This window comes from Phocoena sinus, chromosome 7, assembly GCF_008692025.1.
Source record: "Phocoena sinus isolate mPhoSin1 chromosome 7, mPhoSin1.pri, whole genome shotgun sequence".
In the NCBI taxonomy this organism is placed as follows: Eukaryota; Metazoa; Chordata; class Mammalia; order Artiodactyla; family Phocoenidae; genus Phocoena; species Phocoena sinus.
In genome coordinates this window covers 59,633,902-59,660,391 of record NC_045769.1, presented here as the reverse complement: position 1 = coordinate 59,660,391, position 26,490 = coordinate 59,633,902, and the positions used below count along the sequence as shown (strand labels likewise).

Sequence of the window (26,490 nt, the reverse complement as noted above, 5' to 3'; positions counted from 1 at the left end):
GTATTTGTTGAATAAAAAAAATTCATAAATGCTTCATTTTATTTGGAGTTCAAATTTCGAAATGTTAGTTTTGGAGATTAAAAACCACATAAAATACATCATGGTATTCTAAGCTGAAAAGCCAGAGGTCAATCTTTTCCAATTTATTGTATAAAAGCTCCCAGTTAGTGTTAAGCATTTCTACAAGTAGGCAATATTATTTTATTGTATATTTAAAAATTTCCCTGTATTGTTAAAGGAAGTATTCACAATTTATATATCTTCAAGTTTATTACACATAGACATCTATTAAGGGTTGGTAAAACAGGCTTATCCCCTGAGAGTATAAAAAAGAAGCAGCTGATTTCTGAATTCTAGTAATAGAAAAATATCCTTATTTTAATCATCTTTATGAAAAAAATATATGCCAGCATCATGTAGCATGTTGAAATATAATCTGAGATTTTTCAAGTCTAATTAGTATTCTTGACAAAGTCCAATCTTAATACACTATATTTGCATATTTATCTATCGACACAGATGACACTATTGGAAAGTTAATGACTTTGTTTAGTTGTAAACTGTAACTTCTTTCATTCCTTTTTAAAAAACAAAATAGCTCTCATTCCACATTGAACCAATTATACCAAGATTTTTCCCTTCTCTTCCTGGGGTTCCAACAATTCTATTATAGTCCTGCTGTTCAGTATGATCTTTCCAATGATAACAGTGAGAATAAACTAAACTTGAAATAAACTTTTTTGCATTCCTTTGAAATTATGAAATAGTAAACACAAGAGACCTCTTTAAATTCTTTAGCGTTTTCTACAGTAGTCTTCAAATAACAAATTAAGTTAATGATAAAGAAGCCTTCTTGCAATGTTAGTTTAATCCCTTGACCTATCTATTTATTGATGAGAGATGACATACCCCCTGGACTTTGCTAAGTAAACCTAATAAAGTCAAACAAAATCAAGTCTGCAACAGAATTTACATTAAAAGAAATCATTTATTACTCATGTATAACACAGCTTCACTATTAGTGGATACAAATCAAATTATACTTAATTAGCTAAAATAAAGCACAATTTTGGACCTGCCCTCTAGTGTTGAGAAAGCAAATCAAGTTCCCAAAGATCTTTAAAAAAAAAGTACAACCATGAAGTTCAGCAAGAACAGGTTTTATTTAACTAAATTTATATTGCTTTCTTTGAATTAATGTTAAACATATACATACTACTTCTATTTCACATATTCAAATATAATAAGTATAATTTTTCATTGGTCATCAGTGAACAAATTCTTTGAAATTATTTATAACTACTTAGAGCTAGCTTTAAAAATTTTTTTGTTTTAGAAAAACACAAAATTACTGACAATTTACACATTTAAAAAATTGTCTAAAAAGCATGTAAACATCTACAGCTCTTCAATCAGTTGATAGTAAAACTAATGCTGACACACAGTTTAAAAGACAGTTATTCATTTTAATCCTGAGTATCTTCATATTAGCAAAAATTATAAAGTGTGAAACTAGAAAATAATTCCTTACCTTGACCGCATTTTCAGAACCTTCCTCTTTAAAATCTTCGTATTTCATTACTTCAGCCATAATGAATCCTTTTTCAAATCTGTGTGAATCTTTCCTGCAGCTTGAGGGGCCTTCGTCCCTTTCTTTGAATAGAAAGACCAGAGAAAACTAATTGCATTTAAGATGACTGACTGAAAGCGTAGAGTTTCTTTTCTCTGATCTGCTGTTGGGCTCAACTTAAACTTAGTTTAATATCAGTTAAGATGTCAGATATACAATTAGAACATTTTCAACACTGGGCACTATCTGTGCAGCAGATTTAGCACAGACAGATCAGTAGATATTAAAGAAGTGTAGCTTTGTTTTTCCTAATAGTCATCCACGGATTTATCGATTTAGATGCAGTGGTCTGGTTTCGGCGTAGGTTGCATTTCGATTTTCTATTCTTCACAGTGGAAAAAAGTAAGGATTTTAAATAGCTTTCAAGTTGAATTATCAAAGGTTTCAAAAAGATAAAAAGCCTTGAAAATTTCAGCTTATCTAAAGAATATATAAAAATCAATATATAAAGGGATATTTTTAAGATATTCCAACAAATCATACAATATATGTTCAGCAAATAATTTTAAAATCCTCATAAAATTTTAATAGAATTTTGAACACTTTACATAATACACCCTGCCTCTAACCATGATAAAGGAAAATTCAAGTTGATACAAGAAGAGAAATGTCTTACAATTACCCCATATGTTAAATTACAAGGACGTACATTCCAGACACACACAACCATGGAAAGAAATTTGAGAAATAATGGTGACCTAAAGGCTGCTTAATAAAGCATGTTAAAGTGGTAAGGAGTCTGACACTATAAAGCACAGTTTTTTACAATAAAAGATGTATTGGGTTAATATGGCTACTCACTGATGCTTACCTGACTAAATATCTTAGCACATTAAATCATGGATACTTACAATCAGTCTTAAAATAAACCAGCTTTCATATTTTCAAGCCCAGAATATGTTATCTTTCCTGCCGTACATACTTAAGTTTGGAAGTTTTAAGGCTTTAAAATATATAGTAAAAATAAACCCTGGCAATTTGTTTACCAACTTGGATTTGCTTTGACATTATTTTGTAAGTCTATATAAAAGGACCTTAGTTTTAAGTCAAACATTTTTTTTACAAAGGAAAGAGGAGATCAAAGAAAAGTGAATCTCACATTTACAAAACGCATTTAGCATTATGTTCAACTGACTCCATGTTCCTATCCGTCTTAAATCAAAATAGATGTAACAATAAATTAAGGTAGTCAGTGAAAACAGAAATCAAAGCAGCCCTAAAATTTATCATGTAGCATACATTAAAAAAGCATAATAAAAGAATGAATAAGACACTGAGTATTTCTAAAAGTTCTGACATTATTTTTATATTCTGTAACACTATTTCGGATTACATATATTTCAAAATATTTTTCAACAGTAACTACCATATTACAATATATTTTCATTTAAAAGCAAGCCATTACAGTTCAGTTTCTATTGTCCTCTGGGAATAAATTAGTCATTCTTTCTGGTGGTAATCAGTTATACATCAATATTTAAAATACATATCACATTATTAAAGAAGATTGAATATAAAACACTGCAAAAATAAACACTACTTTTATGAATTCAAATTTAAAAAGCCATGAATTATTACACATTGAGTTTAGCTCTTTGAGCCCAACTGTGTATCTATGAAGAGCATAATGATGTCATATTGCTTTTATTGCTGAAAATGTAATCCGAGCAAAGCAAAGGAGGAAAGAACCACCCGCAACCCAAACAAACTTAGCGAATACAAAATGAAAAGCAACATCAATTTCACTGCAGACAAACCCAGTCACACAGATTAAGCAAGCACAATACTGGTGTGTCTTATCTCTGACCACAGGAGGAGGGTAGACAGATTCTACAGGATGAAGAAATTCAGACTATGTAATAGGCAGAATCAATTGTTACCTGCCTCAATCAATGCCGCTCCACTTTCACTGTTCAGCAGCTCACAAATAATTAAAGTTATCCTGGACAAAAACCTCATCTGTAATGACTAGCTAACCGCCACCATGACAAACTTCAAAGTCAGTGATATCAATCTGAATTCAATAGTGTGGAACTGGATATAGCTGATGAATAAGTATGAATCTTACCCTGATGGTCCATGCACGCACTTCATCTGGGCCTGCAGTGAAAAAGTATTCTAGTTGGAGTGCTGCAAACCCAGCCTTAATGATCTTTGGCAAAGCGCTGAAATAAAATGTAACATATAAGTTGATTGTGCCAGAGATCAGTACAAAGCTAAAATTATTCATTTCAAGCAGAAAATGTTAGCGATATTAGTAAATGACCATCTTTTATAATACACTTGAAGAAGTCAGAAAGCACATAACTATTCCTAAAAAATCCCTTCTAAAATTGGTTTTAATTGTACTAGTCTGAACATATCATTTTGAATTGTTTATTATAAAAAAAAGAAAAATTTGATCTACCCATTCTATGATTATTTTCCTCCAATATCAATTGTTTCCAGGACGTGGGTCATGAAAGCAAAATTATTTGATTGAAATCCAATGTTTAAACAATATATTACTGTTACTCAGAAAAAATTAAGGCAACTGATTCACCCTTTCCCCTCCCCCACTGAACATGACGAAAGAGTTTTGGCGATCATTCCTTCTCAAAAATATACATAACTAATACCTATGTTATAATTAAAACACTGTACGGAGATGACAGATGACAGTTAAAAACTTAATTTAAAATAAATCTTTTCACTCTGTCTCATGGTAAAGAAAGGAGAAGATTCCCTCTTTATAATGGTAATTACTCTGTCATTTATTATTCTATCAGCGCAAGCAATTAAATTACTGCAAGGAAATAGTTGATAATAAAGTGTAGGGAAAATGAATGCTAATTAACCTTTGTGTCATGTTCGCTTCCAGATACTTCTGTCTCTCCTCAGCACTCAATTCTTGCAACTTGAGTTCCAAGGCCCCACTAAAAGGAATGACCAAGGCACCTGGGTCATACTTGTCCACCCACTCTTTAATTTTTATCAACCTGTAGACAAAAAAGGGCACAACATTATCTTGTAGTGCATGCATGACTGTACCACATTCATTATTATCAAGTAGCACATACATATTCATAAGAATTGCACAGTTTTATGACGCCATCTTTTTGTATATAGCTTTCCAAGGTCAAGGCATTTAACAGGCAGCAATTGCTTCAGGTATACGCCATAATATTTTACTGTAATCTAGTTTTACTTTAACACATTATCTATAGGAACTAATACAAATATTTTAAAAGTTTTTACAGTTACACTAAATTTGCTCGGCATTAACAACTGTGACCTTGAAAACCTCAATGATATGATTTATTATTCTCCTTACTTTACAAAGTATATTTTTAAAAAGCAAAAACACAAAGTTCTATATTTATAGGAATCACACCTAAAAGTGTCAGCTAATTTCGAAGAGCTCTGACAAATAAAGAATTTGTTCCACCCAGATATCTATATGCCTGGTTCAGTTCCTTCTTGGACTAACAAGACTTTACAGTTGCCACTGGTTTTGAGGGAGATTTCTGCTAATTTAAAAAAAAAAAAAAAAAAAAGTCCGGAAATATAGATTTACAAAAACCTAGTTGATTGTGTACACATTGTTCTTATGAATCTCACTTTTGTAGGATCATGAATAATAGAACTACAGAGGAAATAAAGTACTTTAATAGCAAAAGGGTTTGGAAAGCCAAATCAGTTAGGAAATTGATATCGAGTGTTACCTGAAAAGACATTATTGAGTGATCTATTCCAAAACGTGGAGTATTTTAGCCAAGTGGTAGTTAGAACATAAATGAGATAAGTGTAGTGAGTATATTAACCAGGTTCTGATCCTACCACTTTTCTAGCTTTTTATTCCTGGGCAGGTTACTAAACCTTTCTAAGCCTCAGTTTCCTCACCTATGGAGATAATAACAGTACATATTATAATGTAGGTAAAGAACCTAGAAAAGTAAAGCGAGGCATATAGTAAACAAATATTAACAGCAGTTAGTATTGTTAATTTTTATTCTCAGATAATCACAGCATATGTGCCTATGATTCTGGGATAGAGCTTAGTACAGAACTGGATATGGATTTCATAGTTCAATATATATCATAGTCTCATATAGTTTCACTTGTCTCCCATATTTAGACCAAGGTTTTAATAACTATCATGGTAAAAAAAAGTGAGGAAGTTATCCATAAATAAACAATGCAAATGTCACTACAGTGGATAAGAAACACAAGAACTAAACCACAAATTCATCAACACTCACCCATCAAAGAAAATGGCAGGGATGAGAGTTATTAGAAAATTAAGACTATGGTCTACTGAGTAGAATGGGATAAAGGAATGAAAAATTCACACAATAGTTCATACATGTTTGTTATACAAGGCTAACCTATAATTTACTTATTTAATATTTATCAGTGGTTTTTGATCTTCATAATATTTTTTTTCCTCTTTTGGTCACATCCTAAAAATAACGAACCAATCCCTAAAAATGTATTTTGGAATAAAGTATGTGTCCTTTAAAATAGGGAATCCAAACCAGCTATCTTCTTACCTAAAATTATGAAGGAAAGGTTAAAGAAAAAAGTAAAAATTTAAATTGATACTTCTTCTTATAATAACATTATGAGATTCTAACTTAGTTTGTAGACTTACAGTATTCAAACAAAACTGTATATTAAAATTTACCATCGATGGTTTAGTAACATACATTTATTATACAAGTCAAAATCAAATATGTAATTTAAAAAAAGGAAAATCACATACCAAATATAGATTTAATAAAGTAAAATAAAACAAGCCCATGTAAAAGGATAACATATATATAAAATACACATCTTGTTTCATAAATATGGTCAACATAACTAATAAAACTAGAACTGTTATGAGACAACAAGATAAGAAATAATTACTTTGGCTGAAACATCAATTCAGAATAACAATAGTTTTACCCTGTCATTTTAACAGCCTTTCCTGCAGATTCCTCAGAGGGATTATTTGCATTCCTCAGGTGTTCTATTGTACAATTCAGATGAATAAAGACTTACAAATCATTCCTCTACCGCCAATGTGAGACTTTGATCTGGTGAATACACCATTGTACCTTAACTATAATTGGCAAAAAACCTGACAGTGTAGAGCATCACAAGCTTAATAACAAAGGAGAATATCTCAAAGTGTTGACAGATGATCTTCATAATGCAGAAGCAGAGCTGGTACATTTTAGCAATAAATGAGCACTGAGGTCTAAAGGTCTCTAAAGTGACTGACATCAGACCTGCTATAGCCTCACTAAAAGAAAAAGGTACCGTAGCACTCTCCGTAAAGTGAGTTAGGTCTTTGCCTGCAAGCTTCACTTTTGTGACTTTCACTGTCATAGAAAACACAGGGAAGATGAAAAGTGAGTTAGGTTCTTTGGCTGTCTGCTTTACTTTTGTTACTTTTACTATCAAACAAAAGCGAGAAATGTCCCAAAGTGATTTTTAATTACATATTTGAAATAAGCCTTGAGTAATTAAAAATACGACTTGATTTCAAGATTATAGACTGAAATACATATAATATATCTGTTAGGTCTTATGGTTACAAAAGTGTGATAATGAGGCCAAGATCACAAGTTTGAACCCCATTGGGACCAGTTACCTTTTGCAGAAAGATGTCTATTCTATTGCTACAAACCATACCCCAAACTATAGTAGTCATCTAAAAAATGTGAGCTATTGGCATATGAGGGATATGGAAAATCAAAGTTGAGCTCAGTACCACTACTAGAAAAACAATTTCAAGTACATTCTGTCAAAGTGACTGAACAGTAATCTCCATACACAAATGTTAACAAATGTCTAAAGAAAACTATCCAACTATTAGTAACCAAAATAGTAATGATATTGTCATAGAATATCAAATTATATGAGGGGAGAAGAAACAGTAAAGATAGTACACTCCTAAAGAGTTAAACTGTAAAGACTTTCAGAGCATTCATTTTATAAATTTATATAAATAGATTATTGCACAAAGCCAGAGATTACTAATAAGGAGCCAGAGCCACACTGATTTCCCCAAAGTCTTATGAGTGACAAATGGAAACAGGAACTGCCATTAGTTGTATTTTTCTTCCTAGTAATGATTCCACAGCAAGGAGACTAAGCAGGGACAATCAGTTTTCAGGCTAAAGGGTTATGCTTTGAGACGCACTGGCAGGTTATGATCTGTTAGTGTCTTCGGACAAATGAGATCTTTAATATTAAACTAGCATTAGATTTCTAAAAGATTATGTCTCAAATATACCTTTGGTCTTATAACCTGACCTTCTTATCCAATCTTGAAATTCCAGATTCCACAATTTGGTTTTCCTAGGGTTAATTTACATGGTTTATATTTCTCTTCCAGGTACAAATTTTATCTAAAAATTGTATTTGTTTCTCTTTCAAATCTACCTGTTCTTTTGGGGTAACATTTTACACTTGTTTAATGAATTCTTATTCTCTTTCAAGATTTCTAAAAGATTAACTTAAAAGTTCCTTTCAGACTGCTCTAATTATTTCTAATTTCTTGTGTATAACTCTGTCCCCACCGCCCCATCATATGCCATCTGCTTATGACTTCTCAAAACCGCTGACTCCTGTGTATGTGCCGTGTTGTTCTTGGATGTGTGGTCATTTGGCAGGAGCCATTTTGTTCCAAGAGAGTCTGTGGTCAACTGCTGGGTTGCTGACGTAGTTTTGTGGTTGTTTCTTCCAGGGAAAGACCTATGGAAGGTCTTGGGCTCCAGATCACTTTGACAGAGTTTCTGCACTACGTTATTGGTAATGCAAATTGACCTGCTTCTTCTTATAGTACAGTCCCAGTCTCTAGTTTCCTGAGAATAACAGTTTCTTCCCTTTTCCAGAAGGGGTGGGAGCTGGGGGGTGCAATTTTCTAGTATCTGATAATGGAAAGGACAGCTCTTTCTAGGCTTTATGAGTGAGCCTTGTTCCAGCACCTGCAGCCTGGGCCTGTGCTCTGAGTCTTATTTCTATATGGAAACTAAGGCCTCTAAGCCATGAGCTCAGTTTTCCCTGAGGGCCATACACTGTTGAGTACACTTTCGACTATCACTGAGTTTCCTCTTTGTTTCTGGCACCTAGAGAATCCTTTTTCTTGCTTTCAAGTCCTGCTGCGTTCTAAAAATATCACATCATCATCAATACTATCTTTCCTGGTTATTTCCTCTGGTGTTTCTATATATTAGAAACAAGAAGGGAGCCCCCTATATTGGTTCAGTCTACCCTCTTAACTGGAAGCTCTCCATACTAGAGTTAAATCCTCCATTTTATTGTGTCCTAATACAACAGCTTTCAAGCTTTTTTTGACCATCACCCACAAGAAGAAATCGATTTTATACCTGATTCAAACATATGGTGCACATACACACATTATTTTCATATACATATCCAAACTGAGACTGGTTTCACAAAACAATACTTACCTTTATAATGGGAATCTCAATGGTATGATGGTATCTCAATGGTATGATATTCTGCATAAAACTAAATTCTTGAAACTTAAACTCCTGAAATAGTTTTCTCTAATATACTTTAATAAGAATTTTAATTTATTCTTTTCTATACTTCATGCCCATCCAGCCATTCAACTATCCCCAGCTACTCAAATTCTGATTTTCTACAAATCCTTTAAAGATGGCTCAATTTGGCTCTAAAGCCAAGTTATATTACCATTTATGCTATCTTTGTTGAACATCAGAACTCTCTCAAATCTGCTTATTCTACTTTCCAGCGTCAAAGTAGATTTAAAATCTTTAAAATTGTTACATGTGGTAATATTAGGTCTTTATACACACCTTGTATGGTTTCCTGTGTGAATCTAGGTCTTAACTTTAAAAAAAAAAAATCACTGATATCTTGCTTTTGACTGAATATAAATGCTGGCAAGAGCCATATGTCAGTACTCAGAAAATGAGGCAACTTATACGTCAGAGGATCCAGGGCTGGTTCGTGCAGTGACTTAACATGATTCAGTCAATGTTATTAAGGACATGACCTTTACTAAGCCAGTTCCACTCATGTTGTTCAAGGTATAGATATACCAAAAATCCAGGGGGCACTGATAAACACTAGTCTCCTCCCTTGCAGGTTTACTCCCATTTCTATTAAAACCACTCAAAGTCCCAAATAATGACTTTAAGATATCACATTTTTCTTTTCCATTTTCCAAACATGATCACTGCAAATTAATGTCAATTTACAGTGTTCTAAAAGAAAAAAAAAAGAGTAAGGCTTATGGAAGGTAAGGCTATCTTCTTAAAGATGACATAAACATTATTTATTAATCCAGTTATTTTACAAATGGCAATAAATACTAGAAACCTGCACTAAAATTAATACCACAGGGCTTCCCTGGTGGCGCAGTAGTTAAGAATCCACCTGCCAATGCAGGGGACACGGGTTCAATCCCTGGTCTGGGAAGGTCCCACATGCCGTGGAGCAACTAAGCCCGTGCGCCACAACTACTGAGCCTGTGCTCTAGAGCCCTTGAGCCACAACTACTGAGCCTGTGTGCTGCAACTGCTGAATCCTGCGTGCCTAGAGCTCGTACTCTGCAACAAGAGAAGCCACTGCAATGAGAAGCCCACGCACAGCAAAGAAGGGTAGCCCCCTCTCACCGCAACTAGAGAAATCCCACACGCAGGAACGAAGACCCAAAACAGCCAAAAAAATAAATCAATAAAATAAATAAATTCTAAAAAATAATCATAATAAATAAATAAATTTATATTTAAAATTATCTTGCAATGAATAAACAGGAGAAAACATCAGGGTGAGTCCTAATTACTTTGTGTAAATAACAGAAATCCCATTCACCAGCTGGCAACTTGTCTGAGAGTGGGCATGTGAACTAGTTCTGGTCAATAGGGCATGAGAGAAAGCCTGCTAGGGGCTTCAGGAAGATTCTGAAAGGCTCCTTTGGCTCTTAAAAAGGAAAAAGAAGAGTGTCTCTGCTGGACACTATGTCTGGATCTTACCTCTAGGATTCCAGCAGCCATACTTTGACCAAAAGAATGGGTGTAGGGAAAGATGAGAAAAACCCTTGTTCTTGAAACTGTCACAGGAACACTGAATTAACCAAACCTGAAGACAAACTGCCTTGGGTTTAACTATTACATGTTGGGATTGTCTTTGTTATTTGTAGCTAAAAGCATCTTGATACTGATAATGACCACATTTGGGGGTTATCTTCATTTGAGTATATGATAGCAGCTCCTCTTAACTGGTCTAAATTCAATGTATTCTTTAAGAAACCAGCTCCCATAGAGCTTTCCCCGAGCTTCCACACAGACAGATGTTATTACCACACTCCATCCTACACTATAAATTGCCTATTTTTTGGTTATCTCCTCCCACTATAATAAAAACTTCTTGAGGTCAAGGACTTGTCTTTGTTCCTTGATATATCTACAGAACTCTCCTAGCACAGCGCTGGTATATAATGGATGCAAGTGCTTTGACTAATAACTAGCTGAGGGACTACGGGCAGTTAAGTTCTCTTAGCTTTAGTTTACCCACCTGCAAACTGCTGAGTAGTTTTCAAATTGTTCCGGGTTCCCTATAGGAGCTCCCAAGGTGCTAGGAGGAGAAATGGTGGAGACAGCAAGAGGGGAAGAATAGGGAGGTTCTCGACCCTCCACTTTTGCATTTTAACCAGAGCTGCGTCATTCTTATATGCTGGATTTTTGCATCAGATTTCATCAGAAGAAAGAGTTCTGTTGTTTTTAACAACTCTGAAGTTCAATGATTAAATGATCCTTTTAAGGTGGAAAATTCTACCATTTTATGGCATATGCCAGAAATTGAACAAATACAAGTGCTGAAATCTTTAGGCACTTCGGATTTCTGCTTAAATGTTACTTTCCACCATCTTAAAAAAGAAGCCTTTCCTTTTCCATTTCCTGTCACTCTCTGTTCCCGCACCCTGACTTATTTCTTCATCACCCATGATATATTATGTTCTTTTTTTACAAATTAATTAATTAATTAGGCCATACCTTGCAGCATGCAGGATCTTAATTTCCCGACCAGGGATCGAACCCACGCCCCGCTGCAGTGGAAATGCGGAATCTTAACCACTGGACCGCCAGGGAAGTCCCATATGTTCTTAAAGTTTATTATCTTCCACCCATTATTGGTAAACCCACTTACTCAGTTATTAGGGAAAGGAACTTTTTGAATACTTTGTTCACTGCAATATTTCCAGAACCACTTATGACAGTACCTGGCAGAAGCATACGCTCAATAAATGTTGGGTGGATCAATAAATAGGAAAGCTGAAAGTTAATCTAAAAGATTAGGTAATGAACACTCAGAAGTAAGTATGTACTTCCTAGCTATCTGTCTCTTCTGCCAGAGTCAACCTTTAGAAATTAGTAAGCTAGAGTTGACCTGACCATTGGAGGTATGCACATTTACTAGAATGGTGAAGTGAAAAATGATACCAACATTAGGTGAAGTACACCTAATTCAGGTAAGGCTATACAAAGAAAAAATCATAGTATAGTGGTATTATTTTCATTCCCAAGGTAAAATCTGTGGCTTGAACTACTGTAATTCAAGTCAGAACCATCAAGGTTCTCTGAGAATGTACCAAAACAAACACCTTAAACTTCAAAATGTTCCCTGAATCTCAGGCTTCTTACCTCTTGAAAGGCTACCAGGTTAGGATCTGCATTCATATACTAAGTGGTCCCAAGCAGGGTACATTTTTTGATACTTTAGGGCAGTGTTTCTCAAAATATAGTTTCTAGACCACCTGTGAATCTAAGGACTCTACGAAAAAAACCTAGATTTATGATCGCTAGAAGTGGGATTTGCACCTAACCCTTACAACACTCTGTACTTTGATGTCTGAGAGCCACTATTTGTGAATCTCTGACATTTCTTTGCAATTTGATATTCTAATCTTAAACGTTACACATAGAAATATTCTGTAACAATAGTTGTCATGAGGTATAAATCAATATTTGTAGCTTGAGACTATGAAACTCCGTTAGCTACAAGAAAACTTCCCAACTATATTATGATCCTATAGATGAGATTTAATTACTTCTGGCCATGGTGCCCCAGGATAAACTATCTTTTCTTCCACTTTTGTGCAAAGGTTGATTCAATCTATAATCAAAACATAAATTTACACGGAGAGCCGCAAATCTTGATTTAACTATCACAGACACAAATTTTTTAATGTAGATGGTATCATAAATGGGACTTCCATACCCAGACTACTTATGAAGATGAAGAAAGTCAAAAAGACTATCTTTGACAGATTGGGAAAGATAGAGAAGATCCTTGGAATAAGAGAACGTGTGTATACGTGGGGGGAGAGAGAGAGAGCATGTGTGACAACTCATGTCATCGTGGTAGTGTGCCAAAGAAATACAGTATCATAAAGGTGATGAAAACTTCAGCATCCAGTCTTTTTGAGACTGGTCTAAATTTATGAAGGGCTTATAGATGATAAATAAAACTAAACTGAGATAGGAATATATTTAACAAAAGAAGTATACTTGTAACAAAAACTACAAAGCATCATTGATAGACATTAAATATCAAAGCAAATGGAAAGACATACCTGTTCATGGATTAGAAGACCTAACATTGTTAATAATTCATCTACAGAGTCAATGCAATCTATCAAAATTCCAGCTGCCTTTTGTGCAGAAATTGACATGCCCATCCTAAAATTCATATGAAAAGTGAAAGAACCCACAAAAGCCAAAACAATCTTGAGAAAGAACAAAATTAAAGGTCTCACCCTTCCATATTTCAAAACTTACTATAAAACTAGAGTAATCCAGACTATGTGGCACTGGCAAAAGACTAGACATATAGACCAATGCAATAGACTTGAGAGTTCAGAAATACACCCATACGGCCAGATCAACTGATTTTTTTTTAGTTTTGTACTTGTGGTTAAAAATAACACAAAATTTACCATCTTAACTATTTTTAAGTGTACCACTCAGTGGTGTTGACTATATTCACTGTTCCATAACAGATCTCCAGAACTTTATCTTACAAAACAGAAATTTTATATCCACTGTTTTCTACCACCCCACCCACTCCACCCCACCTCCAGCCCCTATAAACCATCATTGTGCTTTGTTTTTATGAGTGTGCCTACTTTAGACACCTCTTATAAGTAGCATCATACAATTTTTGTCTTTTTTTGGATTGGCTTATTTTACTTCACAATGTCCTCAAGTTTCATCCATGTTATAGCAGATGACAGGATTTCCTTCTTTTTCCTTCTTTTTTAAACGGCCGAATAATGTTCCATTGGATGTATATACCACATTTTGTTTATCCATTCATTCTGTGATGGACATTTCTCTGGAGAAATGTTTATTCAAGTTCTTTGCCCGTTTTTTAAATTGTGTTATTTGGGTTTTTTGTTGTTGAGTTTATGATATGGTCAACTGATTTTTGACAAGGGTACCAACACAATTCAATGGGGAAATAACAGTTAACAAATGGGGCTTAGACAAGTGAATATCCACAAACAAAAGTTAAAATGGACCAAAGACCTAAATGTAAGAGTTAAAACTATAAAACTCTTAGAAGAAAGCAGGTGGAAATCTTCATGACCTTGGATTAGGCAATAGTCTGTTAGATACGACACCCAAAGCACAAACAACCAAAGGAAACACAAACTTTTCAAAATTAAAAATTTTGTGCACTAAAAAACACTGTCAAGACAGTGAAATGACAATCCATAGAATGGGTGGGAAAATGTTTGGAAATCATACATCTGATAAGAGCCAAGTAGAGAGACTACATAAAAAAATTAAATAACAGACATGCAACAAGGATTTACTGTATAGTATAGGGAACTATATTAAATATCTTATAATAACCTACAATGGAAAATAATCTGAAAAAATATATATGTAACTAAATTACTTTGCTGTATACCTAAAACTAACACAAGATTGTAAATCAACTACACTTCAATAAAAAACACCACACAATAATAATTAAAACTTACAACTCAATAAAAAAAAGGCAGAAACCCAGTTTTAAATGGGCAAAGGATTTGAACAGACATTTCTCCCAAGGAGATATACAAATGGCCAACACTTAAGATGTTCAGTATCACTAATCATCAGAGAAATGCGAATCAAAACCACAATGAAATAGCACTCGACACCCACTAGGATGGGTAAAATTCAAAAGATGGACAGTAAGTGGTATATCCATACAATGGAAAGCAATTCAGTCACAAAAAGAAATGAAGTACTGATACATGCTACAACGTAGATGAACCTTGAAAAACATTATACTAGGTAAAAGAAGCCACACACAAAAGGCTACATATTGTATGATTCAATTTATATGAAATATCCTCAACGGGCAAATCCAAACAGACAGAAAGTAGATTAGTGGTTGCCAGGGGCGAGGTGGGGGAGGCAATTGAGAGTGACAGCTAATGGACAAAGGGTTTCTTTCTGGGGTGATGAAAATGTTTTGGATCTAGTGGTGATGGTGGCACACTGTGGATATACTAAAACCTACTTTAAAAGGGAAAATTTTGTGTATATTAATTATCTGAAAAATAAAAAACCCAAAGCTGAACTGAGAATATAAAGATAAAAAACAAAAGTGCGAATATTCTGCACATTATGATCCTATAACGTCTAACCTTCCTGCAGAGATAGAAAGGATCAACAGAAAAAGCAGAGATTTTGGAGTAAAGCAAGTACTAATTCAAATGCCAGCTTAATCACATACCAGCTATAAGATTCTGGGAAAGCCATTTAAGCTTTCTGAACCTCAGTTGAATCATCAATAACACAAATAATATATCCTCACAGGTTGATGTATTAAAGTGCCTAGAACAAAGGAGGCCTTCCAAGGTTAGCTCCCAAACTTAGCTGTCTCCTATCAGTGAGTGGGGTCATTCTCAACAGTTACTGTAGAATTAAAGTAACTGGAAAGAATGAAAGCACAATGATTGCAAATATATGTAGTAAAAAACTATGTGTACTAATAAGCATTATATTAAACTTTGGGCAAGCAACTTTGAAAAAGGGGGTGTAAGGGATGGGGGAGGAAAAACAGACAAATGCATAGTTTAAAAACAGCATGATAAGCATTGTGATAGGGGAAGTAATGTGCCACAGGCATGACAAAGAGGAGGGGATGCATAATCTCCATAAAGGAAGGATTTGGCCTCATTAAAATCAAGAATTTTTAGAAAAAGAAACCAATACATTTAGTGGTCTTTTCAGTTATATAACTTTTTTTTAAAAATAGGAAAAGCAGAAAAGGAAGGGGCTTTTGTTCATGACAGAGCTGCGATTTTGTGGGCCAGTAACAAAGTAAGAAACACCCAAGGGAAAGATAAGTATGGGTATGTATGTCAGAATCAATCTGCACAGACCTCCTTTCCCATATGGATTCTTCTTCCTGAAGTTGTTCTTAATTCAGCCTCTGGAGGGTGCTTCCATATTCTAACAAAGAAGTCCATTCCCTCATGATCCCGTTTATCCAAATCCTCTATTTACCATGTGGGATACATGTGAATTTCATAAAGGAGCAACTCAGAAGGATACAAACCCAAGGCAAATAGTCATTGTAAAAAAAGGAAAGTCACTCTTTCTGTATCTTTGGAGAACAATGATTTGGGGACAGTGGAGAAGCAAGAAGCACTAAAAAAGAGAAGAGCTCTCAATGCAAACTTCAGTAGTTGCAAATAGATACATGCACCTATTCTTATTAACAGACATTTTCACAGATGCTAAATGGAACCATGTTAGATGAGAAATGAAATGCCTTTTCCCTGTCAGTGGTAAGCAATCTGTGGCAAAACTTCCAGCTGCTTCTGAAAGAAGACTTATTCTCTGTTATAGGAATATTTATTTTGACATAATTTGGTATGCATAGTCTTATACAAAGTGCCAATTTGCTTAGTGGAATATTTTTATACAAGAAAAGGGATAACTAGGAAATGTGGGAGTAGAATCACAGCTAGCAAAATTTGTAGTTGGTTTCATAGCTTGTAGTTTGTCCTAGCAAGTAATAATAGGTCAGAGTCCATTATTTTACTGAAAAGACACTGTATGCAAAATGAACTTTTGTAAATCAAATACAAAAGTTAATTTATTTTAATGAAAGGAATCCTATAATTAAAGGATTCCCACACATAATCCCTTTGCAAAGGGAGGCAGTATAGAATATGATTACAGAGTACTGCAGCCAGAGAGAGGAAGTATCCTAGCCGTGTCATGGAACCTTTCTAAGGTCTCAGTTTTCTCATCAACAAATGGAGATAATAATAGCATCTACATCAGAGCGTTGCTGTAAAGATTAAATAAGAAAGTTCATGTAATATGCTTAGCATAGTATCTGACACAAGGTAAGTGCTCAACATTTATTATTTATAAAGTGAAAAATGGCTTTGCCTTTTTTGAATACCTCAATGTTCAGAACAAAATTTCTTAAACAGGAGTGTGTTGTATATTTATCTGTGATCTGGCTATTAATCAAATTTATCTGAGAAGGCAGGTCTAAACACTAACCACTTCAAACTTTATTTAAAGGGATGTCTTTTCTTTCTTTCTCCTTAAACTGTCCTGTCTGCTGTATAGGAAAACGGCAAGTTTTGCTACTCATTAAAATCACTGCTCAGTGATATTCTGGCAGTTTCTAAGAAGGGCAAAAAATTACCTAGGGTTGCAAATATATAAAAAATAGATTTGAAGTGAACCAGTAGGAAGTATATTTGACTTTGCTATAATTTCTAAACCAATATGAATCAAAGGAGTCAGTCTAGGAACCACTTGTTACTTGCCTCTGAGTATGAAAAGCAGCTTCTCACTTCCTGTTCCCTGGCCATATTGGGAGACACAAAATTAATAAAACCTTTATTCCTTTGTTCCCATTCTTAGTTCAAAGGTTTCTCTCTACTGCCTTTACACATTGCCTGCTACACTACTGTTTTAAATAAATTCACTTGAAAAGAAATTGCCAAAAGTCATTTTATTAATGACATATTACAGTTAAAGTATATTCTTGAGTGGTTTCTCTTACTTTACAATAAAATTTCTGCCCTTAGAATACATCAAAATAATAATTATAAGTGAGAAATTAAATGCTATGCAACTGACTTAAGCCCATGTTTAATTCTGTTCCTAGTGGAGATACATCTTTTCTCTAATAATTAGTCTAACAGTTATTAAAGGTACCCTATCTTTACATGGTAATCAAAGAAATAAAAATTAAAATAATATACCACTTTTTATCTGTCAAATTAGTAAAGATTAAAGCAAGAATAACACCCAGTGTTGGCTGGGGTTAAGGAAAAATGTACTTTCTTGGATGGCTACAAGGATGTTCATTGTAGTTTACTCACCAGAAAAAAAAAAAAAAAAGTCAAATAACCTCAATAGAAAACACTGGGGGATCTGGATAATCGAAAAGGGTTAATATCTAAATTATATAAAGGAATCATACAACTCAATATCAAAAACCAAACAATCTGATTTTAAAATGGGCAGATAACCTGAATAGACACTTCTCCAAAGAAAAAATACAAAAGGCTAATAGACACCTGAAATGATGTCCAATATCACTAATCATCAGGGAAATGCAAATCAAAACCACAATGACGTATCACCTCATATCTATCAGAATGGTTATCATCAGAAAGACAACAAATAACAAGTGTTGGTGAGGATGTACAGAAAAGGGAATACTTGTGCACTGTTGGTGGGAATGTAGATTGGTGTAGCCACTATGGAAAACGTATGAAGGTTTCTCAAAAAATTAAAAATAGAACTACCCTATGATCCAGTAATTCTGCTTCTAGGTATTTACCTGAAGAAAACAAAAACACTAATTAGAAAAGATATATGCACCCCTATGTTCACTGTAGCATTATTTACAATAGCCAAGATATGGAAGTAACCTGTGTCCATTGATAGATGAATGGATAAAGAACACACACGTGTGCACACGCACGCGTGCGCATGCCCACACACGCACAATGGAATACTACTCAGTCATTAAAAATGAAATCTTGCCATTTGTGACAGGACGGATGGACCTAGAAGGTATTATTAGTCTAAGTGAAATAAGTCAGTCAGAGAAAGACAAATTCCTATGATCTCACTTATATGTGGAATCCAAAAAACAAAACAAAATGAAAACAGACTCACAGGGAACAAACTGCTGGTTACTGGAGGTTGGGTAAAATAGGTCAAAGGGATTAAGAGGTACAAACTTCCAGTTATAAAATACATAAGTCATGGGGATGTAATGTACAACATTGGGAATATTTAATAATACTATAATAATTTTAAACGGTGACAAACGGTTACTAGACTTATGGTGACCATCTCATAATGTATTTGACTGCCAAGTCACTATGCTGTACGGTGAAACTAACATAATATTGTATGTCACTATAGTTTGCTTTAAGAAATAAAATATAGCACATCAATACAATAGCGTATCATATAGTAATTAGAAAAACTATTATAAAATATGTGCAAAAACATTCATGGTGTGTTAAGACTATTTACTCACACAAGAGGTATTTATTAAATATTTACTAGGTGCTAGCAAAGTGCTGGGTTGGTAGGAATAAATGAGATAAACATTGTCATCGTCTTCACAGAGCTTAATCACGTCAGCCTGTTATCTCTTTAGGTATTTTAATGTATATTTGGATACACCTGATAGGGAACAAAAAGCCATTGCTGGCTTTTTAAAAAATTATTTTGTTGCAGTATAATTAACAAAAAATAAAACATACAGATCTTGGGACTTCCCTGGTGATCCAGTGGTAAAGAATCTGCCTTCCAACGCAGGGGGCACATGCTCGATCCCTGGTGAGGGAACTAAGATCCCACATGCCATGGGGCGACTAAGCCCCCACGCCACAACTACTGAACTTGCGCGCCTCAACTAAGAGAGCCTGCGTGCTGCAAACTACAGAGCCCACACACCCTGGAGCCTGTGTGTCACAACTAGAGAGAAGCCCATGTGCTGCGACAAAGAGCGCACACACCACAACTAACACCAGACACAGCCAAAAATAAATAAATAAAATAAATAATAAATCTTAAAAAAAAGTATAGATCTTGTATGTTTCAATGAATTTTGAGAATTTTATATACACATGTAACCACCACCTCAAAACAGAGAACATTTCCATGTCCCCAGAAAGTTCCCTTATGACCTTTCCCAGTCAATCTACCCCGCCTCTCCATGTTGCTCTGTGTATTTTATTGGTGAGGTATATGATTTCCATCACATAAATATGCCACAATTTATTTATCCATTTTTCTACTAATTGCTCCTAGTTTTGGGCCATTATGAATAAAGCTGCTATTAATACTTTGTGTAAGAAAAACATTTATAAGATATGAACATATGTTTTCTTTTTTTTTAGATAAATACTAAAAGTTAGAATTACTGGGTCCGAGGATAAATGTATACTTGAAATAAACTGCCAATTTTCCAAGGTGATACAATTCCTGCTCCCCTGTCCTTGTCCACTTTTGGTGCTGTTAGTTATTTTGATTTTAGCCGTTTTAGTGATTGTGAAATCATAACTCACTGTGGTTTTAAACTGTCTTTCCCTGATGACTTAAAGATGCTGAGTACCTTTTCGTGTTTATTCATGTATCTTCTTTTGTGAAGTGTATGTCTAAGTCTTTTGCTCATTCTTAGAATTGGGTTATTAGTCTTTATATTATTTATTTGTAGAAATTTTAAAATATATTCTGGATATAAGTCCTTGGTCAGATATATGTATAGTGAATATATTTTTCCAGTCTGTGGCTAATCTGTTCATTTTCCTAACAGTATTTTTTGGTGAACAGAGCTATTCATTATAATGAAATCCAATTTTTTCTTTTATATTAGTATTTTTTCTATTTCATCCAAGGGATCTTTGCCTATCCCAAGCTGTAAAGATATTCTCCTACGTTTCAATGAAGGATCATGGATTGAGAAAATGTCAGCGTGAATATGGTTAAAGCAAATCAGAATGCCATGCATAGGAAAATAACCTACAACGTCAAGGATGATAAGCTGGGAGGCTGTTACCCAACTTAAAACTGAAGTGATAAAGTTTTGGTCTGGGTTGATAAGCAGTGTAATGGAAGAGGAAGGAATGAGTAAGGGCCAGATTTAGAAGAAAAAAGATGGAACTTAGTGATTAACTGAATATGATGTATGAAAGGACATATGTTAAAATGATTTGAAGAGATGAGCTTAAAAGATTCAAAGAGTACCAGTGCTACTAACAAGGATAAAAAAGTTTGAAAGTAGTTCCTACTGTGGATGTATTGTAGGAAAAAATAAGGAATTTAGTTTTGTACATATTAAGCTTCATAATGATAATGGAGTAGCCAAATGGACATTTCTTGTTGCCGGTCTGGAATAATGAAACTTGAAAAGGGCTAAGAGGAAAAAGTAAGGCTATGGATTTGCAAATCATGAGCAGAGAGCAGCACATCTCAGAGTAACATCCATGCACCAGGAGCACCAGCAGCACCTAGGAACTTGTTGGACTTGACGATTCTCAGGCCCCATCCCAGACCTAATGAATCAGAAACTCTGGCAGTAAAGGCAGCAATCTGTGTTTTAATAAACCCTCCAGAGGATTCTGGTGCACACTAAACTTTGAGAACCACTAGCATATATCCAGGTTAGAGTTGAAGGCATGAGCGTAGAGGGCAAGTGAAAAACGTTAACAAGAATCACTCAATTACTAATTGCCAGGGAAGAGCCATGACAGGCAAAGAGAAAATCACTAAAGGAAAGATATTAGAAGTGGAAGGCTAATATGTCTGTCACCCAAAAGCCAAGCAAGAGAATGTCATGAAGTTTCTAAGCACAGTTTATTCAGAAAGAGACAGAGACAGAAAGACAAAATGGAGCCTTTTTCCATCTATTATATACCTCTTCTTCCCCACCCTGCCTCCCAATGGGGTCATATTGTCTAGTTTTCCTTTAAATAAGGAAAATCTGCAAACAAAGTAACGTAAAAAATACAACTGTAAAACTCCATTCTTTTAAAATGAAAGGAGAAAATGACAGGCATCTTATATATGTAATTTCATTTAATACTTATATAACTCTTTCCAGAAGAAGGAGAGAATGGGCTGTAGTGTGTAAGGCAAGTGGGGTCAAAATAAGCTGTTGTTCTAAAGATTGGAGAAATGACAGCATGCCTATATGCTGATGCGAAACATCCACTGGGAAAGGAAAAACTGATGATGCGGGAGACAGAGGAAGAACTACTTCAGTAGGTGAGTGGGGATATATAATCACGTGCACAAGTGAAAGGTTGTCTTTGGCTAAGTGCATAGAACAGGGGCCAGCAAATCATTGCACATTTTTATATGGCCCACAAGCTGAGAAGGGTTTTTACATTTAAAAATGATTTCTCATAAAAACAACAACAAAAAAGGAAGACTATTTTGTGACAGTGAAATTATATGAAATTCAAATGTAAGTGTCCATAAATGAAATTTTATTGGCACATGCCATGCCCATTTGTTTACATACTGTCTATAGCTGCCTTTGCAGTACAACAGCAAAAGTGAGTAGCTGTAACAGAGACTGTGTGGTCCTCAAAGCCAAAAATATTTACTTTCTGACCCATTATGGAAATCATCCACTGCCACCTGGCATAGACATCCATCTAACTGTGCTCTAAACCTTTGATGTATCTAACCAGAACAGACAGACTTCAAGTGATCTACATATTTCTATTAATGAAGACTAAAAGTCAGAGTTGAAACAATGGAATCAAGTCAACTGATTTCATCCAGCCAGCCATTCAATCAATCACAAAATTTACTGAGTCTGGTGCCAAGCACTGGAGATATAAAATGAACAAAACAGGCATGATCCTCATTTTCATGGAATGTAAATTCTTATGGGACAGAAAGAGAAACAAGTAAGTGAGATTATATAACTTATGCGAAATGCTCAGAAGCAAATACACACGATGCTTTGAACAAAAGGGAGTCTGGGGATTACTCTAGACAAGGTAGTCAGGGAAGGGGTTTCTGAGAAGGACAGAAGAGCCAGCCACAGTGGGGAAAAGGGGTGTGGTGAACAGGAGAAGCAGATAATTAAATGTTCTTAGATTTCCAGACACAGAAACATGCCAGGATGGAGAAATTTATACATTATGAGTAGCACATGCATGGAACACTTTCCCTGATAAATTTTCCAATGATATTTTTACTACAAAGTATACACAGAGTAATTATATAATGGGTTCAAATGGTTTGGGAGCAAAATACAGATTAAAAAAAAGAAACAACAACAATTGTTACTTAATTACCCGAGAGATAGGAATGGGTCCAGAAAGCCATTTCTGCTTATCAGGTATATAGAGTCTTTTTTTTTTAAATGGGGAGAAACATTCCACACAATGTAAGTTTTATAGGATACTGGCAAATGCAAACGTACCAAAGAAAGTATAAATGGTAAGCATTTCTTAATTGCTTAAAATAAAATTAAGCTTTTCCTACTACATCACAACAAATATCAGAAATGATCATAAAAGGACAAACAATACTAGAAACCACAGAACGTGCTTCACCTGTACTTTATACATAGCTAATGCAGTATAACATACCAGTTGAAGCTTGACAAATGATAAGCTATGGACTTTGGGAAAGAGTTAGCATCATTTGGTGCTTAATTCTAAATTTCTTATTTGGCATATACCAAGTTAACTATTTAAAACACAACCTGTCCATTTTGTGGGTTGGTTATGTAGTTTGTTCCATCTTAAAATAATCAATTCTTTCATTTTCTTGTTTTTCAGGCACAAATAACTTTCTACTTAAAATTTAAGCAGGTTGAATGAGTACAAAATAAAATGTTCAGTAATCTTTTAGATATTTATAAGATTATGCAATTCTAGTTTATTTCTCCTCATGAAAAATGATAAAACATGACTTTCAACTATTTGAAAATCCAGACACACAGATCTATCGAAACGTAAGGTACATTCAATGTAATGATTCATAGTGTCTCTAATAGAAAGATTCAGCAGTTCTCAATCGAGACCTTTATTCCTTCTCTGAATAAATGATGCCTGAAATTTTTATTCTTGTTCTAATGGAATTTCAATGGCCTTCACTGCAAATCTACTGGAAATTTTTGCATATTAAGTAGAAAAAATTAAATGATGTTAACCACATTTTAATGTGATTAAGGCTGACAGGGTCATTATTTCTGCTAATCACTCAGTTTAAAACGTTCAAACAAAACTTTATAACAGACAAGGTTTTTAATTTTCTGTATATCTTGTTGAATTTATTTTTTTTTAAACTACAGCAGAAAAAGAAGGGGAAAAAACCATGCTATAGTCCTTGACAAAAACCAATGAGTATTTCCTACAATTTGCAGATGGGTTTCATTATACTTAATCTGGTGATGTAAAAACAAAAATGCAAAACAATCTTATACTGCACATGCTTCCCTGGTTTCTTTCCCTTTAAACATGAAGATGGTAAGAAAATACACTTTGTAGAATTCTGAGTTCTGTGTTTCCTATTTACTGCTAAATGGAAACAAATATAGTTTTTTCTTTAGATCTTATAGCAAACTAAAAACAGAATTAATGTATAATACTGCCTCAAGCAATTCTTCAATGTCCTGTTTTTTAGATTAATCTATGCCATGCAACATAGAATATTTCAAATATATCAAAAGAATGATGCTAATTGCTGTAAGAATAATACAACTTCTCCTTACAGATAATTTGTTTTTTCTGTTTTCTGATAAGAAGTTTACTTTGTTCATGGTCATTCTATACTAGAAACATAATATTAAATTAACTACGTAAGATGGCAGGTATATTTGCTGTAATTTTGGTGCTCTGCTTGCAAAGAATTGTTTTTAAAAGTATAATATTTTTGAAGTGAAAATGACTTGGAACCTAGCCTAAAAGACTTAGCCAGTATCTTCTTTAATTTTCTGGGCATTTCAATATTTTCTGAAAAGAATAAGCTAGGTACATAACCCATATAACTATATAATGAATGAGTCAAGTATCTCACTACTTCTTTTGTTGGCTGTCAGCTGCTTAACCAACAAGAGTTGCTGAAAATCATCTTTATCTTTCAGCTATTAAAATGGTAATTTCTAAAAATGATTTGAGGACTGTAATTCATTTTGACATATGAAGGAAATATGTCTATTCCTAATCCTGGAGCTACAGTTTTTACAGAAACAAAATTAATTCGCTTTTAGAAAAATATGACGAGCAAACAATTTTTGAAAAGGAATACACACCTGAAGTTCAGACAGTCTAATTCATATTGATTCACCCCAACCTAGTAAACTTAAACCAAATTCAATGACTAAAAACAAAACACTTCATACATAAAAAAAGATTACGTAAATATTTTTTGCATTGTAGTTTTTCTAAAGCTGCATGAAACTATGATTATTGCAAATAATAGTTAAACCAACAATTATAAAACTTAAGCTACAGGTGCAGTACCTTTGTCAAAAAAAAAAAAAACCAACCCGAAAACCAAAACAAAACAAACAAAAAAGAAACGATCATCCTTTTCATGGTAAATTACTCAATTGCATGCAAATGGATAAATGAGTTTACCTCACTGATCACAATCTAAGCAGCTAACAAAAGCAGAGCACCTGGCCACAAACAAGTCCTTTGAAATATACTATGAAGTTTGAGAAACTGCCGTTCTGCTTTCATATTAAAAATCATAACCAAACTACTTTTCAGCAGGAAGCTCAGCCTTTTGTGAAGAGAAAGAGATTAGGGTCTGTAGTAGATTATTTAAATATCAAGAAGTTCAAATTAACGCTGCATTGCAGTCATAATCTTTGGTGTTTCTCGAAAGAATTAATATTGTTGAAATTCAAAAACATTTTAGTGTGATGCTATGCAATGGTGTATCAACTAATAACCCTCCAGAATTTCTGTGCTCATCTAAAAAGAGCCCCTGCTGAAGGTTCTAATGCATCTTATTGTGAATCTTCAGCAAATAAAACTTCATGTATGAGCTCATGATGTGCTTTGCTGCCGGAAAGTCACAGACTCTGTGGGAAGCTCTTTATCTTCCCAGCAGTCAGTTCTCTGAGAACATCAGCGCAGCTACTGTAGTTACCTGTAGATTACTTGTATTTTCTCACATCTGTGTCCAGCAATCTAAACCATGATGATAAAGGGTCATTAGGTTTTGAGTGAGGAAGGGGATGGACTAGACAATTTGCTCCGATAAGCTCCTTGTTGGGAGCTCCAGTTTAGAATGTGAAATGTTGGTATGTACAGTTTTACACTAAAAAGAAAAAAGAATTTCACTTTTCTGCACTAACAATTAAAAATGATACAGTTTAACATCTCACTATAGTCTACTAATTCACATTTTACTTGGGGGATTTATAATTAAAAGTATTTAAGAGAAATTTTTCTGCTTGTAAAATGGATGTCTATGCTCTATTAGCCACAAAGAATTCAGGTACAATTACTAAGATAACTGCTGTTTGGAGCACAGCAAAGCAATTTCCCACAGTGGGACTTACAGTTCAATTTACCAGTTGGGCAAATATTTTGTGCTCTGTAGTGGCCAGAGAGTTAAAAGCTATAGGTAACAGTTGAGCCGTGTTATACCTGGAGAAAAGTTTCTTCAATTCAAATGGATGGTTTAGATTTCAAAGTAAAGAGAGTACCCCCAAAAACACTGCCCCAAATTAAAATTGTATAATTTTAAAACTAACACAAAATACAGTTGTCACAGAAACCCTGACTGACCTCTTGTCCTCCCCAAAAATAGAGTTCATAATTTGGAACTCAACACAGTATTTTATTTTCATATTTG

General features: G+C 34.3%; 1 protein-coding gene across 1 annotated transcript in view; it reads right to left on the bottom strand.

Moving 5' to 3' along the window:
• The window catches only part of OLA1 (Obg like ATPase 1), a 169,558-nt gene that overhangs the window by 2,282 nt on the left and 140,786 nt on the right, over nt 1-26,490 (bottom strand). Inside the window, 4 exon segments of the mRNA XM_032638235.1 lie at nt 1,532-1,611; nt 1,614-1,653; nt 3,699-3,795; nt 4,468-4,608. Of these exon segments, the coding sequence (XP_032494126.1) occupies nt 1,532-1,611; nt 1,614-1,653; nt 3,699-3,795; nt 4,468-4,608 (358 nt within the window).